We start from the raw sequence: 25,343 nt of genomic DNA, 5'->3' as shown, positions 1-25,343 counted from the left end.
GAGGAACCCAAACTATAGCTACATGATGCTGGGTTGTATGTTAGGAGTCACCTTCTCAGGAAATGGATCTAGGTGTCATTGTTGAGGATACGTTGAAACCCTCATCTCATTGTGTGGCAAAATCATTTAGCTTGGTGGGGTTTAAGAAAGATTTGGATAATTTCCTAAAAGAGATGTCTATAGGCTATTATTGAGATAGCTAGGGGGAATGCATCGCTTATTTGTACGATAAGCAGCATAAAATCTGTTTTACTACTTGGGATCTAGCTAGGTATTTGGGACCTGCCACTGTTGGAAACAGGATACTGGGCTTGATGGACATTCAGTCTGTCCCAGTATGGCAATTCTTATGTTCTTATATAATGTCAAACCTGCTTTATGATTCTGTAAAAAGATACTTTGCAAAATAAAATAACACTGTTTTCATTTGCAGTGGCAAAATAATGCTCAGAACTAAGAAGTTGGTTGAGCTGAGGTGAAGGGGAAGAATATGTAGAAGCTGATAAAGAAAAGGCCGAATTGCTTAACAAATATTTGTTCTATGTTCACGGCTGAAAAACTGGGAGCGGGACCACAGAAGACGAACGTGAATAGGGATGGAGGAGTAATAGATCCTGATTGATTTTCAGAGAGTTGTGTTTGTGAGGAGCTAGCTGAAATAAAGGTAAACATAGTGATGGGGCCGGATGATGTACATCAGAGGGTGCTGAAAGAACTTAGGGAAGTTCTGGTAGCTCCTTTGACTGACCTTTTTAATGAGTCTCTAGAGTTGAGAGTGGTACCAGAGGATTGGAGAAGGACGGATGTGGTCCCTCTCCACAAAGGTGGAAGTAAGGAAGAAGTAGGGAATTACAGGCCGGTAAGTCTGACCTCTATGGTAAGCAAATTAATGGAAACATTTTTAAAACAGAATGGTGAAGTTTCTGTAATCATGTGGATTACAGGACCAGAGGCAACATGTAGAGGTAGGTCTTGTTAGACAAATCTCCCTTTGGGAGTACCTCAAGGTTCCCCTCTATCACCCACCTTATTTAATATCTACATTTCATCTTTAGGACACCTATTACAAAAACTAAACCTAAAATACAACATATATGCTGATGATATCTCTATTTTAATCCTTCTGACTAGCGTGAACAACAAAACTTTAAAACACATCTCCCATATCATGACTGAAATTGAACAATGGACTATCAATTTTAAAATTGAAATTAACCACAGAAAAGACAAAAATTTTCTTGGCAAACCCAAAGGACAAAATCACTATAACATCAATACACCTAAATGAACTTCCTACTTTCCTCAGGATACTTTCCTCCAGACCAAGGCCATATTATGTTAACCCCAATCATAAAAAACACGAAAGAACCCCCAAACGCCCCTTCTAATTACCGTCCAATCGCTAGCATCCCTCTTTTCACCAAAATAGCTGAAGGGGTAGTAAAAGCTGAGCTCTCCGCTTATCTGGATAAATTCAACTTACTATGTGACAATCAATCGGGCTTTCGAACAGACCACAGCACCGAAACCATCATAGCAGCCTTAATTGACCACTTGCACACCCTTTTCAGCCTGGGCACCAGCGCCTTGATACTCCAACTCGACTTGAGCAGTGCATTCGACCTAGTAGACCACAACATTCTTCTCGAATGCCTGACCCACATAGGCATCTCCGATCAGGTCCTCAGTTGGTTTCGCGGATTCCTACAAAACAGATCTTACAGAGTACTTAAAAATGACTCTTCCTCACCTAGCTGGGTTAACTCCTGCGGGGTGCCACAAGGCTCCCCCCTATCCCCCACACTATTTAATATCTACCTCGCCTCCCTGGGTAACCTCCTTCATAACCTTAAACTCAAATTCTTCATCTACGCAGATGACATCACAATAGTCATCCCTCTCTCCACTTTCTCCTCAGAACTTCTAGCCTACATCACAAGCATACTCAATCAGATAGAACTCTGGATGCTATCCTACAGATTAAAACTAAACCCGGACAAAACAAAATTCTTCCTAGCCTCCCCCAATGACAAAATCAAAGACTCCACAATCCAGGTGAAAGGGCTGGTCTTCCCCCTCGAACAAACATTAAAAATACTGGGAGTCACTCTAGACAAACATCTATCGCTAGAAAATCACACCGATCTCACGGTCAAGAAATGCTTCTCAGTGCTCTGGAAACTGCGCACCATAAAAAATACTTTGAAGACTCCCCTTTCGGTCTATTGGTACAGTCCTCCATGCTCAGTGTACTAGACTATTGCAATGTCATTTACTTGTGCTCCACAAAGAAAACCATGAGGAGACTAAAATTGATCCAGAACACGGCCGTCCGCCTCATATTCGGCCTGAATAAATGGGACCACATCACGCCTTCCTACCACCAACTGCATTGGCTCCCTTTCGAATCCAGAGTCCTATTCAAATTCGCCTGCTTCTGCTACAAAACAGTTTTTGGCCTATTACCGAGTTACCTCAATCACCATTTCACTCTGAATCTCACCAACAAGAAATTCCGCAGAACCCAGCTGTTCGCCTTCCCATCCCCAAAATTATGCCACTTCAATAGATTTCTCAACAAAACCTTTGCTTACCAGGCGGCTAAGCTGAACCCTTGGCTTGCCCAAATGATACTCGAGGCCCCCCTCTTACCTTAGCTTTAGAAAACTCCTCAAAACGCACCTCTTCCGTGAACAGGGCTCGTAATCCCATTTGCCACCGGCGTCTCCCCTTTCCCGCTCCCCCCCCCCCCACTCCTGATCTCACGCTCGCTATCGCGTACCTACCCTACCTTCGGTCTTACCACTACCCCTGCTAAATCTCAGTTATAGTTTTCCCCGCGCCCCTCCCCCTTCATTGCCTGTAATTTTTTGTTACAACTCTGTAATTTTGTCAGCTCTGTAATTTTGTTACAATTCTGTAAATTTGTAATTTTGTCAATATATTGTAAATCCGTGTATCTCCGCGGACCGTAATTAATGAATGTGAACCGCCTAGAACTTTTTGGGTATGGCGGTATACAAGAATAAAATTATTATTATTATTATTAAATGGTCACGATCACCCAATATCAAAAACTATAAAAATATTAGTTGTCACCTTAGACACCCACTTGACCTTGATCGAACACACGAACTTGGTGACAAAAAAGTGCTTCTTTATACTTTGGAAATTAAAAACCATCAAAAAATATTTCGACCCTCTATCTTTCAGACTACTGGTACAGTCTTTGATTCTATCCACCCTAGACTACTGCAACATCATTTATGTGGGTATACCTAAAAAAAACATGAGAAAATTAAGAATAGTGCAAAACACGGCTGTCCGCTTAATATTTGGACTAAAGAAAAGCGAACACATTAGTCCCTACTACAAACTGCTACACTATGCAAGGAATAACAGCTCTTGAAGCATTTGAGCCACCCCAAGCTGGCACTGAATTTTATATTGTAGTGTGGTCCTGCTTTTTCTTTCAGCATCTCAAACAAGCTTCATGCCATTGTCATGATTGTAATCATGCGCAGGGATTCGTTTCTGAGTTTGGACCTCCATCCCCATCAGTAATTTTTCCATTTCAAATAGAGGCCCCTTGCGCGTCTTAGTTAATTAGTGCAGCCAATCTTATTACAGCTTGCAGAATTTTATCCTTGTTTTTCAAAATCATTGGGATAATTGAACAAGACATGCCGAGTTCATGTGCAATAGTGCTCACTGCTTTACCACTTTCTCATTTTTTTGTTTCACTTTCCTTTGCTTCTTGCTTCTACAAGCAGTAGATTGGGTTCATTTGGAAGCCATTTTATCCTTAGACAAGCAGGCAGCATATTATCACAAATGGGTGATGTCATCCACGGAGCCCCGGTATGGAAAGTGAAAAGTGTAGCAAGCTTTTTAGACTGCCCGCACTGCGCATGCGCGAGTGCCTTCCCGCCCAATGCCAGTTTGCGAGGTTGTTGGTTTTTCGTTTTCCATTGAGTGAAGACGTGTATCGTATTTCTCCATCGAGTTGCCTTCATAGAAACATAGAAATAGATGGCAGATAAGGGCCAAGGCCCATCTAGTCTGCCCACCCTAATGTCCCTCCCCTACCTTCGCCCTGTGAATAGATCCCTCCCCTACCTTTGCCCTGTGAATAGATCCCATGTGACAATCCCATTTGGTCTTAAAATCAGGCACGTTGCTGGCCTCGATCACATGCAGTGGAAGACTATTCCAGCGATCAACCACCCTTTCTGTGAAAAAGAATTTCCTGGTGTCAGCTCGTAGTTTCCCTCCCCTAATTTTCCACGGATGCCCTCTTGTTGTCGTGGGACCCTTGAAAAGGAAGATAGCTTCCTCCGTCTCTATGCGGCCCGAGAGATACTTGAACGTCTCGATCATGTCCCCCCTCTCTCTGCGCTCCTCGAGTGAGTATAGCTGCAATTTGTTTAGCCGTTCCTCGTATGGGAGATCCTTGAGTCCTGAGACCATCCGGGTGGCCATTCTCTGAACCGACTCCAGTCTCAGCACATCCTTGCGATAATGCGGCCTCCAGAATTGCACACAGTATTCCAGATGGGACCTCACCATGGATCTATACAATGGCATAATGACTTCCGGCTTTCGGCTGACGAAACCCCTGCGTATGCAACCTATGACTTGTCTTGCTTTGGATGAAGCTTGCGCCACTTGATTGGCAGCCTTCAAGTCCTCACTGACGATCACCCCTAGGTCATGTTCTGCTTCAGTTCTTGTTAGGATCTCGCCATTTAGGGTGTAAGTCTTACATGGATTTTGGCTGCCCAGGTGCATAACTTTGCATTTTTTTGGCATTGAAGCTGAGTTGCCAGGACCTAGACCAGCGCTCCAGTAGGAGTAGGTCGTGCATCATGTTGTCGGGCATTGAAACATCATCTATTGTGCATTTGCCCACTACATTACTTAGATTGGCGTCATCGGCGAATAATGTTATTTTACCCCGAAGCCCTTCTGCCAAGTCCCTTATAAAGATGTTGAATAGGATTGGGCCCAAGACCGAGCCCTGTGGCACTCCACTGATCACCTCCGTCATTTCAGAGGGTGTGCCGTTCACCACCACCCTTTGAAGCCTACCTCCAAGCCAGTTCCCAACTCATTTCGTCAATGTGTCACCTAATCCTATAGAACTCATCTTGCTCAGCAACCTGCGGTGTGGTACGCTATCGAATGCTTTGCTAAAGTCCAGGTGCGCGATGTCCAGGGACTCCCCAATATCTAGCTTCCCCGTCACCCAGTCAAAGAAGCTGATCAGGTTGGATTGGCACGATCTCCCTTTTGTAAATCCATGTTGACAGGGATCCTGTAGATTCTCCTCATCCAGGATCTTATCCAATTGGTGTTTTATTAGAGTTTCCATTAGTTTGCTTACTATCGATGTTAGACTCACTGGTCTGTAGTTTGCTGTCTCCATCTTGGAGCCTTTCTTGTGGAGTGGAATGACGTTAGCCGTCCGACGGGACGCTGCCTTTCCTAAGGGAGAGGTTGAAGAGCTTGGACAGTGGCTCCGCCAGGACATCACACAGCTCCCTTAGCACCCTGGGGTGTAGGTTGTCAGGCCCCATTGCCTTGTCAACCTTGAGCCTTGATAGCTCACTGTAGACACTGCTGGGCGTAAACTCGAAGTTACTGAACGGGTCAACTGAGTCAACCATTGTCTGTAGCTGAGGGCCAAGCCCCGGCGCTTCTCGGGTGAATACTGAGCTGAAGTATTCATTTAATAGTTGGGCTTTTTCCGAATCCTTTTCCACATAGTCTCCGTCTGGTTTCCTAAGACGTACAATCCCGCCTGAGTTTTTACTTTGTCACTGATATACCTAAAGAAGGATTTATCTCCCTTCTTGATGTTTTTTGCCAGAGACTCCTCCATGTGAAACTTAGCCTCCCTGACTGCCGTTTTGACGGCTTTTGATTTGGTCAAGTATTCTGCTCTAGAGACCTGTTTCCCTGATTGTTTGTAAGAGATGAATGCTTTTTTCTTCTCCTTGATAAGGGCCGAGATCTCCGCAGTGAACCACTTCGGCTTATTGTTCCTTCGCCGTTTACTTACTAATTTAACATAGCGGTTTGTCACTTCCTGTATGGTGGTTTTCAAAGTCGACCACATTTCTTCCACGCTATCGGTTTCTGCTTGTCCTTGTAGCACCTGGTGAACATTTCTTTGAAGTTTGTGTCCTTGAATTTGAGGACCTTGGTCAGTGTGGTAGATTTAGTGAAACCTTTCCTAAGATTGAACCATACCATGTTGTGGTCACTGGAGGCCAATGTGTCGCCCACCGAGACCTCTGTGACACTTTCTCCATTGGTAAGTAATAGGTCCAGTAGTGCCTGATTTCTTGTTGGGTCCAACACCAGTTGCTTGAGACCAGCTCCCTTCATAGAGTTTAATAGCCTCCTGCTGCTGCCGGAAGCAGAGGTAAGTTTATCCCAATCCACATCAGGCATGTTGAAGTCACCTAACACTACTGTGTCCCCACGCAAGGTGATATTTTCTATATCCAGGTCATCATGTTGTCTTGGGGGTCTGTAAATTACGCCAAGATACAAGCATTTGTTCTTCCCTCTGGCTAAATTAACCCAAAGGGATTCCCCAGTGTACTGGACATCTGAGATTCTTGTGACCATAATGTCATCTTTAGTATATAATGCTACACCTCCCCCTATTCTGCCCTCCCTGTCCCGGCGAAGCAAGTTGTAACCCGGTAAGACCATGTCCCACCCGTGGGAGTCTGTGAGCCAGGTCTCGGATATTGCCACCACATCCAGGTCGGCATTCCTTATTTCCGTTTCTAATTCCAGGATCTTGTTTCCCAAACTGTGTGCGTTGACGTACATAGCCCTCCATGTTGTATTTTTGTTACGTCTCAGTGGGGATGTTCCTGCTTGAGCTTCTTGAACACCTTTAGCATTGTTTGTATTCTTCCTAGACTCATAACTACAATGTGTACTCCCCTTGGACCCAGAATTACAATGTGTGCTCCCTCTAGACTCAAAATTACAATGTGACCCATAATTGTCATATGAACTTACCCCCGATTCAAAAGTTTTCATACTCGCCCCTGACCCAGAATTACGGTGACTACTTTCCTCAGCCCCAAAAAAGTATTGGCAGTTTAGTTCGCCAGGTATGTTGTATGTGCCTGTACCCTCCCCCGACTTACCTAGGTTAAAGCCCTGTGAAGTAGGCGGGCTAGACGGTGTCCAAGGACATTCTTTCCTCTTCCGGTCAGGTGTAGCCCGTCGTGTCCCTGTAGTCTTTGCAAAGCTTCTCCATGGTCAACTTTGAAAGCCACCATACAGGAAGCAACAAACCGCTATGGAGTAGGAACAACAAGCCACAGTGGTTCTCTACGGAGATCTCGGACCTCATCAAAGAGAAGAAAAAAGCATTCATCTCTTACAAACAATCAGGGACACAGGACTCTAGAGTAGAATATCTGGCCAAGTCAAGAGCCGTCAAAGCAGCAGTTAGGGAGGCCAAATTTCACATGGAGGAGTCTCCAGCAAAGAACATCCAGAAAGGGGATAAATCTTTCTTCAGGTATATCAGTGACAGAAATAAGAACTCGGGCAGGATAGTACGTCTCAGGAAACCAGACGGAGACTATGTGGAGACGGACTCGGATAAAGCCCAACTGTTAAATAAATACTTCTGCTCAGTCTTCACCCGCGAGGCGCCGGGAATCGGCCTTCAGCCACAAACAAGGGTTAAACCAGTTGACCCGTTTAGTAATTTCAAGTTTACACCCAGCGGTGTCTACTGCGAGCTGTCAAAGCTTAAGGTTAACAAGGCAATGGGGCCTGACAACTTACACCCTAGGGTGCTCAGGGAGTTGAGTGATGTCTTGGCGGAACCGCTATCCGCACTCTTTAATCTCTCCCTTAGTACAGGTAACATCCCGATGGACTGGAAGATGGCTAACGTCATTCCACTCCACAAAAAAGGCTCCAGGATGGAGATGGCAAATTACAGACCAGTGAGCCTCACATCAATAGTGAGCAAACTAATGGAAACCCTAATCAAACGCCAATTGGACAGGATCATGGACGAGGAGAATCTACAGGATCCTCGCCAACATGGATTTACTAAAGGAAGATCCTGCCAATCCAACCTGATCAGCTTCTTTGACTGGGTGACGAAGAAGCTGGATGCTGGTGAGTCCCTGGACATCGTCTACCTGGATTTCAGCAAAGCATTTGACAGCGTACCACACCGTAGGTTGCTGAGCAAGATGAGTTCTTTAGGATTGGGCGACACATTGACCAAATGGGTTAGGAACTGGCTTGGAGGTAGGCTTCAGAGGGTAGTGGTGAATGGCACCCCCTCCGAAATGTCAGAGGTGATAAGTGGAGTGCCACAGGGCTCCGTCCTGGGCCCGATCTTGTTAAACATCTATATAAGAGATTTGACAGAAGGGCTGCGAGGTAGAATAACATTATTCGCCGATGATGCCAAACTAAGCAATGTAGTGAGCAAAAGCACAACAGACAAAAATTCAATGGCAGACGATATGATGCATGACCTACTTCTACTGGAGCGCTGGTCTAGGTCCTGGCAACTCAGTTTCAATGCCAAAAAATGCAAAGTCATGCACCTGGGGAGCCGAAATCCATGCAAGGTTTACACCCTAAATGGCGAGATCCTGACAAGAACTGAAGCGGAAAGAGACTTAGGGGTGATTGTCAGGGAAGACTTGAAATCTGCAAACCAAGTGGAGCAAGCTTCATCCAAAGCAAGGCAAATCATAGGTTGCATATGCAGGAGTTTCGTCAGCCGCAAACCGGAAGTCATTATGCCACTGTATAGATCCATGGTGAGACCGCACCTGGAGTACTGTGTGCAATTCTGGAGGCCGCATTACCGCAAGGATGTGCTGAGACTGGAATCGGTTCAGAGAATGGCCACCAGGATGGTCTCAGGACTCAAGGAGCTCCCATATGAGGAGCGGTTAGGGAAGTTGCAGCTCTACTCACTCGAGGAACTTAGAGAGAGGGGAGATATGATCGAGACATTCAAGTATCTCACGGGCCGCATCGAGGTGGAGGAAGATATCTTCTTTTTCAAGGGTCCCGCGACATCAAGGGAGCATCCGTGGAAAATCAGGGGCGAGAAACTGCACGGTGACACTAGGAAGTTCTTCTTCACTGAAAGGGTAGTTGATCACTGGAATAGTCTTCCACTCCAGGTTATTGAGGCCAGCAGCGTGCCAGATTTTAAGGCCAGATGGGATAGACATGTGGGATCTATCCGCAAAGATAAATAGGGAGGGTCATTAGAGTGGGCAGACTTGATGGGCCATGGCCCTTATCTGCTGTCTATTTCTATGTTTCTATGTTTCTATGGTGCAGGAACCCGAAGTTCATCTCCTTGCACCATCCTCGCAGCCAGTCGTTCACCTTCTGTATTCGATCCTCTCTGGCTCTGCCCTTGCCCCTCACTGGGAGAATCGAGGATGCGCATCCATCCTCCTCAGCTTCTCCCCCAGGGCTTTGAAGTCTTCAGATATGCTGTCCGGGGTGCTCCTGGCAGTGTCGTTGGTTCCAATGTGGATTAGATTCATGGGGAAGTGGTCTCGGGGCTTGATGAGTCTGTCAAGGCAAGCGGTTACATCCCGGATCCTGGCCCCTGGCAAACAACAGAGCTCTCTTGATTGTAGGTCTGATCTGCAAATTGGTCCCTCGGTGCCCCTCAGCAGCGAATCTCCGATGACCACTACTCTGCGCTTCTTAGGGGTGGGCCTTACTGTTGATTCCAGAGCTGGAACCGTCTGCCGAACAACTTCTTGAACAACTTCTCGTACTTCGTTCTCAGGACCTTCCTGTAGCAGCTGAAATCTGTTCCTCAGGACGATTTGTGGTGTCGATGTAGAGCTGCCCTGTATGTGAGAAAAAGAGACAGAGTTAGGTCCTCTGCGTTTTCCTGTGGAGGAAGTCACCAGCTGCCAGGGGTCAGCATCTCCAGTAACTTCCTGCATTCTGACGGTTTGTCTCAAGTTAACAGGTTTGGATGCTTTGGGTGTTCCCAAGGTGATCTTGTCAGGTTCCTGTTCCGTGATCTGTGACAGCTCCTGGATGACTCCATCGATGAAGGTCTCGTCGTCTCGGATGCTCCTTAAGCGCTGAACCTCCTCTCTCAGGCTCCTCAGCTCCATCAAAAGGCTTTCGTCCGGCTGATCAATTACTTCTGTCTGCGTTGAGACTGTAGCCATCTTTGAGGGGATGGCTTCGGTCTGTACAGAGACCTCTGCCCACCGTCCTGGTTCCCCTTCCATCTGTACTCGGACCATAGCCATCCCCTGGGTACTCTCGGTGACTGAACTACCCGTTTTGCTTGAAGTCTTGCTGCTTCTAGTTCTACCTGCCATTTACAAAGGTTTATTAAATATTTAATTAAATTAAATTAAATTAAAATTTTTTTTTTTTTTTATAAAGATAAGATAGAGTAGTTAGTTACCAGTTAGTTAATTGTCAGTTAAGGAAGTTTGTTTGTTAGTGTGCTAGAGAGGTCAGGCTGATTAAAGGTTGGAGGATAGCTTGTCTGCCTATTGAAGTGGTATGGGAATAGAGTGATTTGTGAAGTCTGTTTGTCTAGAGCAGGGGTGTCCAATGTCGGTCCTCGAGGGCTGCAATCCAGTCGGGTTTTCAGGATTTCCCCAATGAATATGCATGAGATCTATGTGCATGCACTGCTTTCATTGCATATTCATTGGGGAAATCCTGAAAACCCGACTGGATTGCGGCCCTCGAGGACCGACATTGGACACCCCTGGTCTAGAGAGAAGTGTTTTAGTAGCTTGTTGGTTAGATAGAAAGATGTGAGTTTGAGTTAAAGGTTTGGTGTAAAGTTAAAGAAAGCCTGAAGTCAATTGATTAGATAGCTAGTGTTATAAGTTGAGTGTTATAAGTTGAGAGACCGGCTGGAGTAGATAGCCCTTTCTTGATGCCCTTCGCAAAGGCGCTCTCGCTAAGGCGCCTTCGCCGCGCGCCGAACGGCTGTGCGCCGTTGGCTGCTCCCCTTATATGGTGAGTTCGGGCTGGTGATGTCAGGGGGTGGGCGGAGCTAACTCTCGCTTCTGCCCCGCGACTCTGGTGGATCCCTGCTTGCTGCTCCGCTTTCCTTTCTCTCTCCCTCTGCCTCCTCTGATCTCATTGCATGCTCTCCGCTCCGATTTTCAAACTCCCTCTGCCTCCTCCGGTCTCCCTGCACAGCTCTCCGCCCGCTGTCTCTCTCCCTCTACCTCCTCCGATCCGCTCCTCTTTCTCCCTTTCCTGCTTCTCCTCTCAGCTGCCACGTGGTTTGGGTTCGTTAGGCACAGCTCTGCCTATCTCCTGCTACTGGCCCGAATGCTGTCCCCAAACAACTGCTTATATTTTTAATAAACTTCTTTGTTCTTCTCCCTATACTTATTTTTCAAAAGAAAATAAAATTAAAGTAGAAACATAAAAAGAAAAACTAACTATGCACTTTCTTCAAACTTTGTTTGAAGTTCAACGGCCTTCACCATTCCATCCTTACTTCCTGCGGTGATTATTGATGGATTTTCAGCCTTGTTTCTACTCTATCCCTACTCTCCCTCTTTGATTGTATCTGGCTCCGGGGCTATAGATTGCCAGAAGATAAACACTATTGATTAATTGATTGATGTCAAAGTTTTTCTTTTGTTTCTTTTCACATATAGGTCTGGAGTCGTACTTCCAGTGACTGGGACTTGCCGGTACCGTTAGTCAGATAATTAAATTTGCTGATGACACAAAGGGCTAGATTCACTAAGCAAACTGATCGTGTACCGATTGGTTTGCGACCCCTTTGCGACCCGATTTCCCTCCGACCCAATTAACTAACCTCTGTCTCGATCATTTACAGCTCTGATCCTCCCATGCAAATTAGTAAAACTCCTTGCAAAATAGCCAAGCGATTGATTCACTAACAATTGCTTGGCTATTTTGAATCGGGTTTTACTATTTTCAAACCCAACTGCTGCAGACCTGTCGGTAACTGTCAGTTCTTTCTTAAGAAATGTTCACATATCGATGCCAAATCTTATTGTTTTTAAATTTATCTCTGGGAAAAAAAGTGATGTAATTGCAGGTAAACAAGAAAAAATTTCCATTATTTACTCATGAAACAAAAGATATCCACAAAAATGTGTATTTTAACTGAGGAATAAATTAGGCCATCCCCACATATCCTTCCCCTTAAAGTGGCTCAAATCACACACAGGTATATCACATCAGGTGCACAGAGGACACGGACCTACGGCTGGAGAGATGGACATACACCGGGGACATGGACCTGAGGCTAGAGAAACAAGAGAAGATAGTGAGGACAGCAATCGTCATCAGGGACTCCATCATCAGACAAGTCGACAGCCACATAGTGGGAGGAAGAAACGATTGGCTGGTGACCTGCCTACCGGGAGCCAAGGTAGGAGATATAGTGAGCTGCATTGAAAGGATCATCAACAGCGCGGAAGGGGGAGATACAATGGTGGTGATCTACCTGGGGACAAACAACATGAGCAACAGGAAGTACAGCAGGGAAACACTGAAGGACCAGTTCCGGATGCTAGGAAGGAAGCTGAGAAATAGAACGCTAAGGGTAGCGTTCTCGGAGATCTTGCCGGTACTGAGGGCCGACGGGAAGAGGCAGATGGAACTGCAAGAAGTCAATGTGTGGATGAGGAGCTGGTGCGAGGAAGAAGGATTCCACTTCATGCGCAACTGGACAGCTTTCTGGGGGAAGAGCAAGCTATACAGGAAGGATGGACTCCACCTCAGTGGAGACAGAACGAGACTACTTGCAAGCAACATCAAGTGAGAAATTGAGAAGTTTTCAAACTAGGAATAAGGGAAAGGCTGACAGTCGACCAAGAGTCGATGGTTCGAGAAACGGTATACCCAGAGGATACCATGCAGGAAGATTGTAGGGAAGACTCACCAGACGAAAGGGACACGAGGGAAGGAAATGCAAAAAAGTAACAGGCCGCAAATTCGAGTGTATGTACACGAACGCAAGGAGCCTAAGGAATAAGATGGAATTGAAAGCTATGGCACAAAAAGATAACCTTGACATTGGCATCATGGAAACATGGTGGAACGAGGAAAACGTCTGGGATACTGTGCTACCGGGATACAAGATATACCGCAGAGACATAGTAGGACAAAAAGGTGGGGGTATTGCCCTAGACATCAAAGAGGGAATCGAGTCTGCCGGAGAGAACACGCCGGAAATGAAAACTAAGGTAGAGTCTCTATGGGCCAAAATACCGGGAATTAATGGAACGGAAACGAAGATCGGCATCTACTACCGACCCCCAGGGCAGTCTGAAAAAACTGATGGAGAAATGATGGACGAGATAAAATGCAACTGCAACGGAGGCAACGCAGTTATCATGGGTGACTTCAATTATCCGGGGATAGATTTGAACTTAGGCACCTCCGGCTGCAGTAGAGAGAGAGAGAGAGAGAGACCAAGTTCCTGGATGCTGTAGGCGATTGCTTCCTGGAACAACTTGTCAAGGAAAATACGAGAGGAAATGCAATTCTGGACTTAATTCTAAATGCATAACTTCACAATCACCTTAATGATTATATTATTTGTTTATAAATATAAGTATAAAATATATATGTGAAAAGCTCAGACCCAACAACCAACCTCTAGTGATAAACACAGAGCCGTTGTTAATGAAACCATCACAGCTGTTCATTATCTCATACCACCACATGTTAAAATGTCTATTTGTAACTTATCTTTAACGGTGGTAGGGCTGTGACCCCTCAACAACTGCTCTGGTCTGTGAAATGAAACTTAATAAATGCTGTCTCACATTTCCCTCGACCCACCCCTCCCCCAACTCGAGTTTCACAAATTGGAGCTTCTTCAGGAGGGGACACTGCAACAGACATTAAAAAGATTGATTAAAACACCCTAACCTCCAAACTAAACCTATATGTGAGCTGACTATCAGTCTTGTGCTCGAATAAGCCTTGCTTCATCAACTATATCTATGCTGTTAATCCAACTTATCGGCTTACCTGAGAATGGGACTCCCACACCCGAATTAACTGACAGCTTTAGAGAGGAATGGGACCCAGGTGCAGAGCAGCCGCACATGAACCGAAAATGTGCTGATAACACAGGGGACATTTCTCCCTTGGCGAACAGAATGCTAGGAATGATTAGAAGGGTATCATGCTGCTGTACCGAGCCATGGTACGCCCTCACCTGGAATATTGCGTCCAGCACTGGTCGCCGTACATGATGAAGGACACAGTTCTACTTGAAATGGTCCAGAGAAGAGTGACTAAAATAGTTAAGGGGCTGGAGGAGTTGCCGTACAGTGAGAGATTAGAGAAGCTGGGCCTCTTCTTCCTTGAAAAGAGGAGACTGAGAGGGGATATGATCAAAACATTCAAGATAATGAAGGGAATAGACTTAGTAGATAAAGACAGGTTGTTCACCCTCTCCAAGGCAGAGAGAACGAGAGGGCACTCTCTAAAGTTAAAAGGGGATAAATTCTGTACAAACATAAGGAAGTTCTTCTTCACCCAGAGAGTGGTAGAAAACTAGAATGCTCTTCCAGAGGCTGTTATAGGGGAAAACACCCTGCAGGGATTCAAGACAAAGTTAGACAAGTTCCTGCTGAACTGGAACATACGTAGGTAGGGCTAGTCTCAGTTAAGGCGCTGGTCTTTGACCTCAGGGCCGCCACATGAGCGGACTGCTGGGCACGATGGACCACTGGTCTGACCCAGCAGCGCCAATTCTTATGTTCTTATATGAACTAGATTGGATAGTGGGCATATTCATTAGAGATATCCTGAAAATCTGACTCACTAGTGGCCTTCCAAGGCTGAGAGTGAAATGAAGGATCTAGAAGAATGCCCCTCTTCAGAGGTGTTGGAAGACATTGTGGATTTGTGACCATATTATTTTTTTCAGATAATGGTAATGATGCAGGGCATGAACATAAGAATAACCTTACTGGGTCAGACCAATGGTCCATCAAGCCCATTCTCGTGGTGGAGTGTTTGGCGCAGTGGTTTGAGCTACAACCTCAACACCCTGGGGTTGTGGGTTCAAACCCCGCACTGCTCCCAGTCACTGAGTCCCAGGTACGTTAGATAGATTGTGAGCATGCCGGGACAGATAGGGAAAATGCTTGAGTACCTGATTGTACAAACCGCTTAGATAAACCTTGATAGGCGGTATATAAAAACCTAATAAACTTGAAACTTGTGGTCAGTCCAGGTCTCTAGTACCTGGCCAAACTCAAGGAGTAGCAACATTCCATCTGGGGCACAAAGTGGCTTCCCTCGTGTCTTTCTCAATAAGACCATGGCTTGTTCCTCCAGGAAATTGTCTAAACCTTTCTTAAAACCAGCTATGCTATCCTCTTACCACAACCTCTGGCAATGCATTCCAGAGCTTAACTATTCTCTGAGTGGAAAAATATTTCCTCCTATTGGCTTTAAAAGTATTTCCCTGTAACTTCATCGAGTGTCCTCTATGGCTCGTTTTACGAAGCCATGTTAGCGGTTTAATGCCCGTAATAGCAAGAGCTAAACTGCTGGCTGTTCTAGATGCTAACGCCAGCATTGAGATGGCGTTAGTTCTAGCCGCATAGTGTGGGTTTAGCACGCGCTAAAAAACTGTGTGCACTAAAACCGCTAACGCGGCTTCATAAAAAGCCCCTAGTCTTTGTAATTTTTGACGGAGTGAAAAATCAATCCACTTGTACCCATTCTACTCTACTTAGGATTTTGTAGACTTCAATCATATCTCCCCTCAGCCGTCTCTTTTCCAAGCTGAAGAGCCCCAATCTTTCCAGTTTTTTCTCATACAAGAGGAGTTCCATCTCCTTTATCACCTTGTTCACTCTTCTTTGAAAGATTTCTAGTGCTGCTATATCTTTCTTGAGATAAGAAGACCAGAATTGAACGCAATACTCCACATGAGGTCACACCATGGAGCAATACAGGGGCATTATAACATTCTTAGTTGTTAACCATCCCTTTTTAAATAATTCCTAGCATCCTGTTTGAATTTTTGGCCGCCACCGCACATAGACAGAAGGTTTCATCATATTGTCTACAATGACAACCAGATCCTTTTCTTTGTCGTTAGCCTCCAAGGAGGACCCTAGCATCCGGTGACTGTGATTTGGGTTATTTTTCCCAATGTGCATCACTTTGTATTTGTCCATATTAGGTTTCATCTGTCACTTTGATATGCCCAGTCTTCCCATTTCCTAATGTCTGCCTGCAATTTTTCACAATCCGCATGCGTTTTAACAACTTTGAACAGTTTAGTTTCATCTGCAAATTTAATCACCTCACTCATCGTTTCAATTTCCAGATCATTTCTAAATAAGTTAAATAGCACCGCCTAAGTAAAGACCCTGTGGAACTCCACTATTTACTCTCCTCCATTGAGAAAAATGACCTTTTAACCCTACCCTCTGTTAATCAGTCCCTAATCCACAATTGAACTTTACCACCTATCCCATGACACTTCAATTTTCTCAGGAGCCTTTCGTGAGGAACTTTATCAAAAGCTTTCTGAAAATCTAGATACACTCAACTGGCTCATCTTTATCCACATGTTTATTCTCACCTTCAAAGAATCCAAGGAACTTTTTGAGGCAAGATTTTCCTCAGCTGAACCCATGCTGACTCTCTCATTAAATCATTTTTGTTTACATGTTCCACAATTTTATTTTTTATAATTGTTTCCACCATTTTGCCTGGCACTGAAGTCAGGCTTACTGGTCTGTAATTTCCCAGATCTCCCCTGGAACCCTTTTTAAATATTGGCGTAGCATTGGCCACCCTCCAATCTTCAGGTACTACAGACGAGTTATATACTGTGACCACCACTGTGGTTCGCCCGGGACTCCACAGCACCTCTAGTGGTTACAATAATAAATAGCAATGACGTGTGACCCGGCCTGGAGTCACCCTGCAGGCCTGAACTGACACCAATTAGAAAACAAAAATCACAATGTTCCAAAAAGGTAATAAATCAAAATGTCTCAGATTCTTTCCAAAACACAAAAGTCAGGATAATTGAGTTCCACAGAACAGGTAAGAAGGCCAACAAACTTCAAACAGTCCAAACTCAAAAAGTAAGAACAATAAACAGTTCAGATATAAAGTCCAAAGTGTTTTCCTTATTTCACACCTCTGAGGTTTGTGCTCACCTCAGAATTTAAATCAGCCTGCTCCTAAGCAGGATATTCAGTTCATCAAAAAAAAAAAAACAACAATAGGGTTTAAGGCACTGGATACCCTATACACAGTGCTCCAAACTGAAGCCTCTGGCAGCCATGGAATTCACTGCCAGGAAAAGGAGAGTGCCTCAGGTTTGCTTTTTATCTTGCTATAATATAGCCTCAAAATGCCCTCCCAGGTAACGGCAAACCTCTCCCAAACAGACACTGTCAGCTTCACAGAAAATGCAAAACAGTAAAGAAAAGAAAAGCAAAATCCCAAAAAGGTTCAGCTTCAGCAAACAGTCTTTTCCAAACAAAGCAAGCTGAAAACACACTCACTGTTTCAATCCAGTTGGGACTTGCAGCTGGTGGAAAGACCAACCTCGATGGCTTCTTCACCAGTACTTATTTCCTCAGGCAGGTTGTCCAGTTCCATGGGGAGATCAGAATCTGAAAAGACTTCATCCAGCATTTCTTCGGCCTCCTGCACCTCCATAGGTGAAGCTGTATCACCCTTGCTTGGCCCGAGGAGACTCTCAGGGAGGAAAGGTTTGAACCTTCTCCCTAGCCTGCCTGTCTGTTGGTTGTCAGCTGATGGTTTTTGTACTCTAGGGGCACGCCCTATTCTACATGAGTCAGCAGACCTGCCTGGGGCTCTTGGGCTCCTCCTGTGGTGAACTAGATACTGCTCATCCAGGAGATCCTTGGAGATTTCAGGCTCCCCCTGGTGGTTAACCTGAAAATCATCCCTATTTCCCTTAGGACACCCTTTATACAATCCCATCCGGATTTTCCTATTAACTTTTTCTCCGGGCTTAGCTGGGACTTTGGCATGCTTCTTGTCTGCCTGGTCACAATACGAGTTATTCATATTACTGATAAGATGCTATGAGTGAATTAGATGCACAGTAGAAACACAGAAAAACTATCTCCTGAAGATGTTTTTATAATTTAGGATGTCTGTTAGTAAATAAGTTTCGCAATTAGCATGCAGTAATTGCCAACATTACTAAAGGGGAAAGCCTCAGAATTACTGGTGTTATTTGCAGCATCTGTCCATTGAATCAACACTATATTGCAGATGCACATAACATCACATATTGAGGCTAAGCTAACACATGGTACTAGATCACACATTAAGGTGAAGTCCCTATATGGTCTCCACCCTGTTCTGAATTTGTCAGTAAAGTTGGGAATTAGCATACACTAAGGGCCAGATTCTTCAAACAGAGCCATAATTGGTGGCTGCTTACAAAAGCGGTGCTGATCACATATCAATCACACAATAGTGTTGTATGTGTTTCCAAGTTTTTAAAATCCAAGTTTATTTACCGCTCAAACAGACTTCTGAGCGGTGTACAATATCTATGAGCATCATACGGACACAAAAATCAGTGTTAAAATTTTACAATAGGTGACAACAGGGGAAGTTAGTATAAAAAACAAGAAACCAAGGCAAATTTTCAAGGAAAAGAAAACAACTAAGGGTCAAGCAATAAGTGGGAAGTGAGCTCTCTAGGGAGAGAAAGAGAAGATTCGCCCTTAAAAGGGCATTTATATTTTGAAGGCGTCCTGCAATAGAAATGTAGTCCAGGGTTTTAAAGAACTACATTTCTGGTGCCTACCTTTGTCAAGAATTGTATCTACAGAGGCGCCTTGCGGTGTCTGAAGCCACTTTGGTGTTTAGGCCTTAGGCACCTCGTTAGTTGGGACAGTGGTGCCATTTTTGGAGGCTTCTATGGGCATGTGTGCTGAATAAGCCAATTTAAAGAATTAAGTTTGGCAGCGGTAGAGCGTCTACTGCTGCTTAACTTATGGCACCGTTATTACCATCAGGTGGTGTGCTATTGTTTAGCTTGAATTTGCACGGTCTGACTCTCTTCAAATGATAAGTCCTGCTTTAACTGTATAATGAGGTCTACTTTTAAAAAATCCTAATATTTCTAGTGTAACAAAATTTTTCACTCCTTAAATTGACAGTATTTGAGCTCTTATTCTGTACAAATATACTTGTAAAAATCTCACTATATCTCCCCGTTTTTGCTTTCATTTCTTTTCAAGGCGATACAGTAGCATAGATTCTACTACAAATGACCGTATTGATCTAGGCTCTGCGTCTGAGTCTAGTCAACTGACAAGTCTCCAGTACTCATTAGAAAGCAGGCAGTCTCTAGATTTGTCTGATAGGTGGGTTAAACTTTTCTCCATTTGCTTTACAATGTTTATGCTTATTTAGTCATATTTGTGTTGTGATGTGGTATCGTGATATACTCTAGCTGACTGTTTGCATGTTTTGAGTGCTTTTTGCAGAAAAAATATAGCATGCTTTCTCTGCATCCTTGTTACTGTTCAGCAATTCAATTTTCTTTATAACTCAATGCAGCAGCCAAAATGAATTCTGCTTATAATTTTGAATAGCATGAAGCAGAATATTACTAAAAGTCATAAAATGTATGCTTCTGAAAATTCATAATGCAAATGTTGTAATCATTCTTTTATTGGGCTTAGTGATTTCCACCTGATGATTTGGTCTTCTAGTTTGGACCTGGGCTCTGTTGGGGCTCTGGTTCCATGAGCTATTTTAATTTACACTTTTTCTTAGTATTTTTCCTATTCTTAATATCTCCTGATTGCCCATTTACATGTCAAGGAAGATAGAGCCTCAGGCTGAAGACTTGATTTAATGCTATACAAAAGCCATTTTGATTGGATCAGCTCAACTGCTCACTTTGTTTTTCATCAATAGCCCCTTGCTATTAGCATTAATAGGTTTCAGACTTTGGGGAAAATATTTATAATCCAGTAAAGAACTGAGACTCAGAATAGGTTATCACTAATACAACCAGCTTGTTACTGTACACTAGTCAAACCAAAAACAGTTTGTAGTAGCTCCAATTAATTCAAAATGCTGCTGCACCACTGATAGAAATCTGTAAGCAGTGTGACCATATCACATCTTCCCACAAAAGCTACACTGGTTACCACTACTACTACTAATCATTTTTATAGCACTATCAGATGCACGCAGCGCTGTACATTACCAGTATCTTACAGGGGCTAAATTAAATGTTCTGTTCTTGTAAATCCCGCTCTATTCCTGGACAAGTGGTTTATGCATACCATGTTGCGAGATTGCTTGTAGGAAGCCTCATTTAAATAATTTCTAAGCCCTCTCCTCTTACCTCAGGACTGCACTCAGGTATCCAGTTGCTTTCCTACAAGCAAGACAGTAGGAACTAGTGTTTTTTCTCGTATTTATTTTTCTTTAAAGTAAGTATTTTTTCGTGCTTCGCACCTTCATGCTGCAGAAGTTCCCAGTGGGGACAGCTCTGGCTGTGGGAGATCACAGACTTTGAGGAAAAAGTCTGTTTCCAGAGGGTTGGCTGCCCGGCAGTGCACCCCTGGACAGCCTGCACTTTCAGATCGCAGCTCAGGGACTATTTCCTTGGGAGTTAGCTCACCCCAGGTTCATCTGCTAGTGGGTTTGAGCTCAGACTGCATGTCTCTGAGGAGGAGTGTTCAAGATCATAGCTGACTGTGTTCTTCTACCAAGTTGCCTACGTGGTGTTCTGTGAGTGGCGGAGTTCCCCAGCCGTTGGACTCGAGCCAGGGGACACTTAAAAGACCAGCAGTTTGGTTGCAAGGCTTGTTGAGGCAGAGTATCTCCCTGTAAGCTTTTTTAGCTTCCGTTATTACCACAGTGAATACAGCCTGTTCAATGATTTGGGGGGGGAGGGGGGGGTTGAGAGTTAGCCCTAGTCCTCACCCCTAAAATCGCCATATTTTGGAGGTTACGGTACTTTTCTCAAGCTGTGTGTTTTCTGAAAATTACACATACGGCAGCCATCTTGGATTTTTCCGATTTGAATTTAATGTTGTTTTTGTAAGAAAATCACTCAGATGGACTCCTTAGGGCAGGATACTTTAGATTCATGCCATTTGTGGTGGATGGCTATCTGGAAGGCAGTCATGTTTCACGTGCTCTGCGGTGCAGGAGGGGGTGAGGTCTTGTCAGTCCAAGTTCCCTCAACTTTCATCATATTTAGAGAGATTTTCCATTCTGTTACCTTGCCAATATGGTTTCAGATCTAACTTCAGTACCGAATCTCTATTGGTGTCACTAATCTCAAAGGTTCAGCAACTACACTCTTGTAATAATTTTGCTATTCTATTTCAATTTGACCTATCAGGCCTTTGACATTATTAACCACGACATTCTGACCTACCAACTTTCTGAGATAGGTATTGATTCTACTGTCTTAGACTGGTTCTCATAATTCTTATGATCTCACTCATACACTGTTAATATGAATGGCAGCAGGTCATCATCCTGGAAGCCGCAATGCGGAGTCTCACAGGGATCACCTCTATCCCCTATTCTTTTCAATATCTATATGTCCGTCCACCAAAGTTCACTCTTGGGCCCTTATTGTACAAATGAAGGTAAATGAGTAAAAAAAACAACCAAACAAACTACTTTGGCTTGGCCCAAAGTTAGATCAGCTACCTCCGTTCATGCCACTGCCTTCTGGACCTTCACTGCAGATTGAATTCTCAAGCAAAGTTTTGGACGTCATTATAGACTCAACACTTTCATTTACTAATCATCTTAACTCTACAGTATAGTTAAAAAAAATAATAATAATAAATGCTTTTTTAGCCTCCATATGTTGAGGGAAGTGAGATCCTGTTTCCACCAACAACATTTTGCTGTCCTTGTTCAATCAATCATTCTTTCGAGGCTGGACTACTGCAACTCAGTCTATTTAAGTCTGACCAAGAAAAGTCTTCAGCAGATCCAGAATACTGCAGCTAGGCTGATCTTTGCAAAGAGCAAATTTGACCATGTTTTACCGCTCTTGTTACAACTCCACTGGCTCCCAGTAATTTCCAGGATCTACTTTAAATGTGCCTGCCTAACTTTCAAGATCCTCCATTGCATTCTTTCCCCTTTAATTCCTCTGTCTTGGAATGCTAAGAGACCTGACAACACCAGATCTATCCAAAAGCTCAAATTATCTTTCCCTTCACTAAAAGGCGTTACCTACATTGGAAACTAGGGAAATCTCTTCACTTCAAAACTAATAATTTCCCTGCCCAGCTGTGCAACCTGGGCTCTTTCCAACTATTCCGTAGACACCTGAAAACTTGGCTATTTTCAAAAATGTAAATTTTCACTTCCCCCTACCACCAACTCCCACTGTAATTCCCTTTTAACTTTTGTAAACCATGTTGAGCTCTATATTTATAGAGAAGATGCAGGCGGGTGGTTTCTGACAGGAGAGACCTTCCTGGGGGGATGCATAGGCGTTTTTCCATTTCCGAGCAGAGGGGGCAGGAAGGGTGTACAGGGTTAGTTTGGACTCTATGTAGGCTTTTGTGTGCTATTACCAGGGCCTTGAATGTGCAGTGTTGGTTAATCGGAAGCCAATGCTCTTCACGGAGGGCTGGGGAGATGGGGTCGTGGTAGTTGAGGCTGTGCAGTGTCAGGTTTGTTAGTGGCCCCCACAATATATGGTTGGTGGGGTCACTTGAGAGGCGCCCTGACAAACGCCCAGTCCCAGGTTCAGTTCCCTCAAAGATGACTCACCAGGAAGTAGAATCAAAGAGGCACAACCAGAGGTGATTGCATAAAGAATATATTATAGAAATATGCTTACAGAAAAGTAGTATTCATAGGCATTACAACAATTATGCATTACAATTAAGTAGAGAGCAAAGCAGTTTCCCTGCCTTACAGAGTCCAGAAGGAAGTGTGAAGTTCCAGGGAAAGGCAGAGAGAGAGAAAAGGGGGATGGGGTGATGCTTCGTGTTCCATAGATCGGCCAGAGAGAGAGAGAAAGAGAGCCAAAACCCAAGAGCCCAGAGATAGATAGATAGATTGATAGATATTTGTGTTTTGTAGAGAGGAGGCTTTTATAGCTTGGAATCTTATTCTGTGTATAGAAACTATTATATGTCCCAGTATCTTTCTGTTTAGAATTTGTAATCTGTTTGAAACAATGGTTAATTTAATTGCTAAGGAGGGTGTGATTGCAGGCATGGTGGATGGGATTAGTCTCTGGCTTCTTTGTCCCATTCAAGCAGCCTATCTTCTTGATCTGTGCACCTGGACCCATTGTCCTAAGCACCCTCTTAATCAGACATTACCACCTTTTAGCTAATCATGATTCAATCAGGGCTACTTGAAACATATCAGGGATAATTAAAACAGTCTCCCTGCCCTCAGGGTCTATCTGCATTCCCATGCCAGAGTCAGATTGATATAATTTCCCATAGGCCGTCGCTGACATAAGTAATGCCAACTAAAAATGCTGAATGGTAGCGATAGCTATGCTGACATCTAGGAGGCAGATTGCTGCATTTTGTCCCCGCTGGAGGTGCTTAAAATCTTTTTTGGCTACTTCATTAAATAGGGAGTTACAGTAATCCATCCTGGAGAGGACATAGGCATAAAGGAGTTGGGCAGGTCAGGTGTGGAGATGTAGGGTTTGTTCCTTCTTATTTGGCGGAGGTAGTAGAAGGAGGTGTAGACTACTTGAGAAATGTGGGTGGACAGGGACAGGTGGCCGTCTAATGTTATTCTTCTACACCAGCATTCTTCAGTGCAAGGCTTGAGGATCAGTGGTTGTACCCATTCATACTCTGATTCTTCCCTCTCTTCTTAAAGAATGACATGGAGAAGGTTTCCCGTGGGGATGGGATCGTTGATGAATTTTGTCACCGTGTCATTCTCTACTGTGGAGGAAGAACCACCATTGCATACACTGTAAGTGTGATGAGAGAGTGAGGAAGAAAACCGAGAGAGCAGAACTCTGGAATCCCAGCGAGGACAGCATATCGAGGAGTAGATGGTGATCAACAGTAGAAAAGGCAACAGACAAATCGAGAAGGATGAGGATAGAGCAGAGGCCTTTGGATCTGGCCAAGTACAGGTAACTGGAAACTTTAGTAAGGATGGTTTCTGTGGAATGCAGAGGGCAAAAGCCTGACTGATGCAGATCAAGAATAGCTTGGGATGGCGGTGAACAGGCAATGGCGGTGAACAGCACATTCAAGTAACTTAGATAAGAAGGAGAGAAGTGAGATGGGGTGAAGGAGAAGCATGCGGAGGTCTTGTGAGAGATTTTTGAGGAGGGGTGTGACAATGGCATGTTTGAAGGCATCGGGGACAGATGCAGTGGAGAGTGATAGGTTGAGCATGTGACAGATGGGAGGGATGTTTGAGCTCCATAAATATTTCTGATTGGTATGGTTATTTTGATTGTTCAATTAAAATTTTTAACGTTTGTTATACTTTCAGACCAGAACAGATTTTGTAGTTCAGGGAATCTCCCTGTACTCCTTCTTATGTGTTCCTATATAGTTCTGTCACCTGCTTTGGTACAAACTGTAGGGGGCAGCAGAGCCCTTTGGAGAAGGAGGAGGGATTGAAAACCTGGAATGGATTAATTTTTCATGGCTCACAAGCATGGGGAAAATACCCTGTTGTCATGAATGACACACTTATCTACTAGAAAATATATTAGCAAGGTAAGAACCTAATCTCTCTTATCTACACATCCCTTGATTACGAGATTCATGAAAGGCCTTTAAGCGTAACAAGCCACCTCTCAAGTCCCCTTATGTTACTTAGGATCTTAACACAAAGCAGTTAAGTGTCGAGGAACAAACAAAAAAGGGGTTAATGCAGCAATAATGTACAAGATGCCAAGTTCTTGATAAAAAGCAAAACTTTAATTGCAATCCTTAAAACACTAAACAGTTTGTATCCAAGTATCGTCCAATTGTGTGGGACCCGGCACGGTCCACATTCCTTCCTCAGGGGTCCTAAAATGGTGTAAAACCCACTTTCAGGAGAACCATAAGGATAACAACTGGAAATAACACAATCGAATGGACAGAATAATAAAATAGGTAAACTACACTGCAGTGCAAAATGTCATAATTAAACCTCCATTTGAACCACCCTTGACTTCTTTTATCAAACATATTTCTGTCTGCATGCTGGCTCAATTAATTCTACCATAGTAATTCTAGTTTCAAGTTTCAAGTTTATTAGGATTTGATATACCGCTTATCAAGGTTATCTAAGCGGTTTTTACAATCAGGTAC

The 25,343-nt window shown here is 44.1% G+C and overlaps 1 protein-coding gene across 6 annotated transcripts in view; it reads left to right on the top strand.

The window, feature by feature from the left end:
• The window catches only part of UNC13B (unc-13 homolog B), an 837,582-nt gene that overhangs the window by 256,731 nt on the left and 555,508 nt on the right, over positions 1–25,343 (top strand). For 5 of the 6 annotated variants that reach the window (XM_033936000.1, XM_033936018.1, XM_033936037.1 and 2 more), the window contains one exon: positions 19,290–19,415. The exons of the other annotated variant lie outside the window; for it this stretch is intronic. In XM_033936000.1, coding sequence (XP_033791891.1) covers positions 19,290–19,415 — 126 coding nt within the window. The remainder of the gene's footprint in view (positions 1–19,289; positions 19,416–25,343) is intronic. 6 annotated transcript variants of the gene reach the window in all.

The sequence above is a fragment of the Geotrypetes seraphini genome, chromosome 1 (assembly GCF_902459505.1).
Source record: "Geotrypetes seraphini chromosome 1, aGeoSer1.1, whole genome shotgun sequence".
NCBI classification, from domain to species: Eukaryota; Metazoa; Chordata; class Amphibia; order Gymnophiona; family Dermophiidae; genus Geotrypetes; species Geotrypetes seraphini.
The sequence above is the reverse complement of the archived record's forward strand: the minus strand, read 5'-3'. Positions and strand labels throughout refer to the sequence as shown.